The following is a 1,796-nucleotide window of genomic DNA, read 5'->3' as shown; positions in this document are numbered from 1 at the left end:
AAACAGGTGAAGGTTGGTGACAGGAAAAGCATTTGGCTGTTAAATCCTGTCCCCAAATATCTCCCTGTTTAACCCATGCTAGCATGGAAAACATGATGGATTGAGAGAGGGCTGTAGCACTAAGTTGGCCCTCATTTACAGCTAAATAGACTGGGCAGATATGGAATGAAGTGGTTGGGAAGCAAGTTACTTTACCACACAGCAATGCCTACAACTATATTCTTTCTTTTCTTTTATTCTTTACTTGTTTCAGTCATTTGACTGCAGCCATGCTGGAGCACCACCTTTAGTTGAACAAATCAACCCCAGGACTTATTTTTTGTAAGCCTAGTACTTATTCTATCAGTCTTTTTGCCAAGCTGCTTAGTTACAGAGACATAAACACACCAACATTGGTTATCAAGTGATGAGGGGGACAAACACAGACACACACACACACACACACACATATATATATATATATATATATATATACACACGACAGGCTTGTTTCAGTTTCCATCTGCCAAACCCACTCACGAGGCTTTGGTCAGCCCAAGGCTATAATAGAAGACACTTGTCCAAGGTGCCACGCAGTGGGACTGAACCTGGAACCACACAGTCACTCCTGTGCCTATAGTTTATAAAATAGTTTACAAAACAATCAAAACGCCATGACATTAACCTGCATAAGTGTCCACATAGTGTCTAATAATTTTGATATGTATGGCTGTTCAGACAGGCAAGATTCAGCATCACAAACTTTTAACATGAACCTTAAGAGGCAAGCTTCTACGATATAGGCACTTTTCTGTGGAAGAAAGGAAAATGAGAAAAAAATAAACATTAAATACACATTTCAGTTGATATCATTTTGGATTTTTTTTTTATATAAACAACAGAAATTTTATTTTGAGATTTGGTTTGCAAGATTCTTTTAGGGAGTTCATGTGTTGAAGCATATTCTGTTGTATCTGGGGAGAATCATTCTCTTTTGGAACCTTATAATTTAACACACTCACCTGTAAGGTTTCCACTCATTTACTTATTCATTTTTCTAAAAGTTTCATTGCGTCTTGTAACCTTTTCAATAACTTTACTGGTGAGTGTGTTAAATTATAAGGCACTAAAAGAGTGACTCTCCCCAGACACAACAGAATATGCTTCAACAGAAATTTTAATATGGTTTAAAATTTGAAATAGAAAACATTAGTAATGGATGAAATCAAAAATTCAAGAAGTATTGAAATAAAAACAGTGATTAAAACTCTGCAGCATACAGATTACTCTGTCAAATGTAATACTTATCCACATCGTTTTGAATTAATCATGGATTATCTTGTAGCTTCAAGATTTTGATGATCTGATTGTATATTTTTCGAATGACATTGTAATGTAGGTGTGAGAGGAGAGATCTGGTTAGTTGGAGCTTAAAACAGGTAGAACAAGAGCACTCAGAGAGTGCAAACCTCCACCAAGGCAATACCAATGTCATCTTAACGATTAGCCAGAGATTATTTTTTAAATGAAATAAACTCTGAAATGAACCTGACTGCTCTCAAAAATTAAGTAAAAAAAAAACAGGAAAAATAATCCAGAATCCTTGTCTGGTACCGGATTGGTCCCCAAATCTAATCAGTATGTGCCAGTCACAAGGCCAAACAGTCCTGAAAGTTTCATTCGAATCCATCTAGCGGTTCTTGAGATATCTTTTCCACGGACAAACAAACATGACTGTAAACAATACCTCTGCCTCTGCCTTCACGAAGGCGGTGGTCATAATATTTGAGCCAGACATGGCCAGCTTAGATATGGCC

The 1,796-nt window shown here is 36.8% G+C and overlaps 1 protein-coding gene across 1 annotated transcript in view; it reads right to left on the bottom strand.

The window, feature by feature from the left end:
- The window catches only part of LOC106882205 (E3 ubiquitin-protein ligase RNF123), a 105,287-nt gene that overhangs the window by 52,152 nt on the left and 51,339 nt on the right, over positions 1–1,796 (bottom strand). The window contains exon 12 of the mRNA XM_052974121.1: positions 665–790. Within this exon, the coding sequence (XP_052830081.1) occupies positions 665–790 (126 nt within the window). The remainder of the gene's footprint in view (positions 1–664; positions 791–1,796) is intronic.

The sequence above is a fragment of the Octopus bimaculoides genome, chromosome 1 (assembly GCF_001194135.2).
Source record: "Octopus bimaculoides isolate UCB-OBI-ISO-001 chromosome 1, ASM119413v2, whole genome shotgun sequence".
Lineage (NCBI taxonomy): Eukaryota > Metazoa > Mollusca > Cephalopoda > Octopoda > Octopodidae > Octopus > Octopus bimaculoides.
Note: the sequence above shows the minus strand (reverse complement) of the source record. Positions and strands in the feature narration are given on the sequence as shown.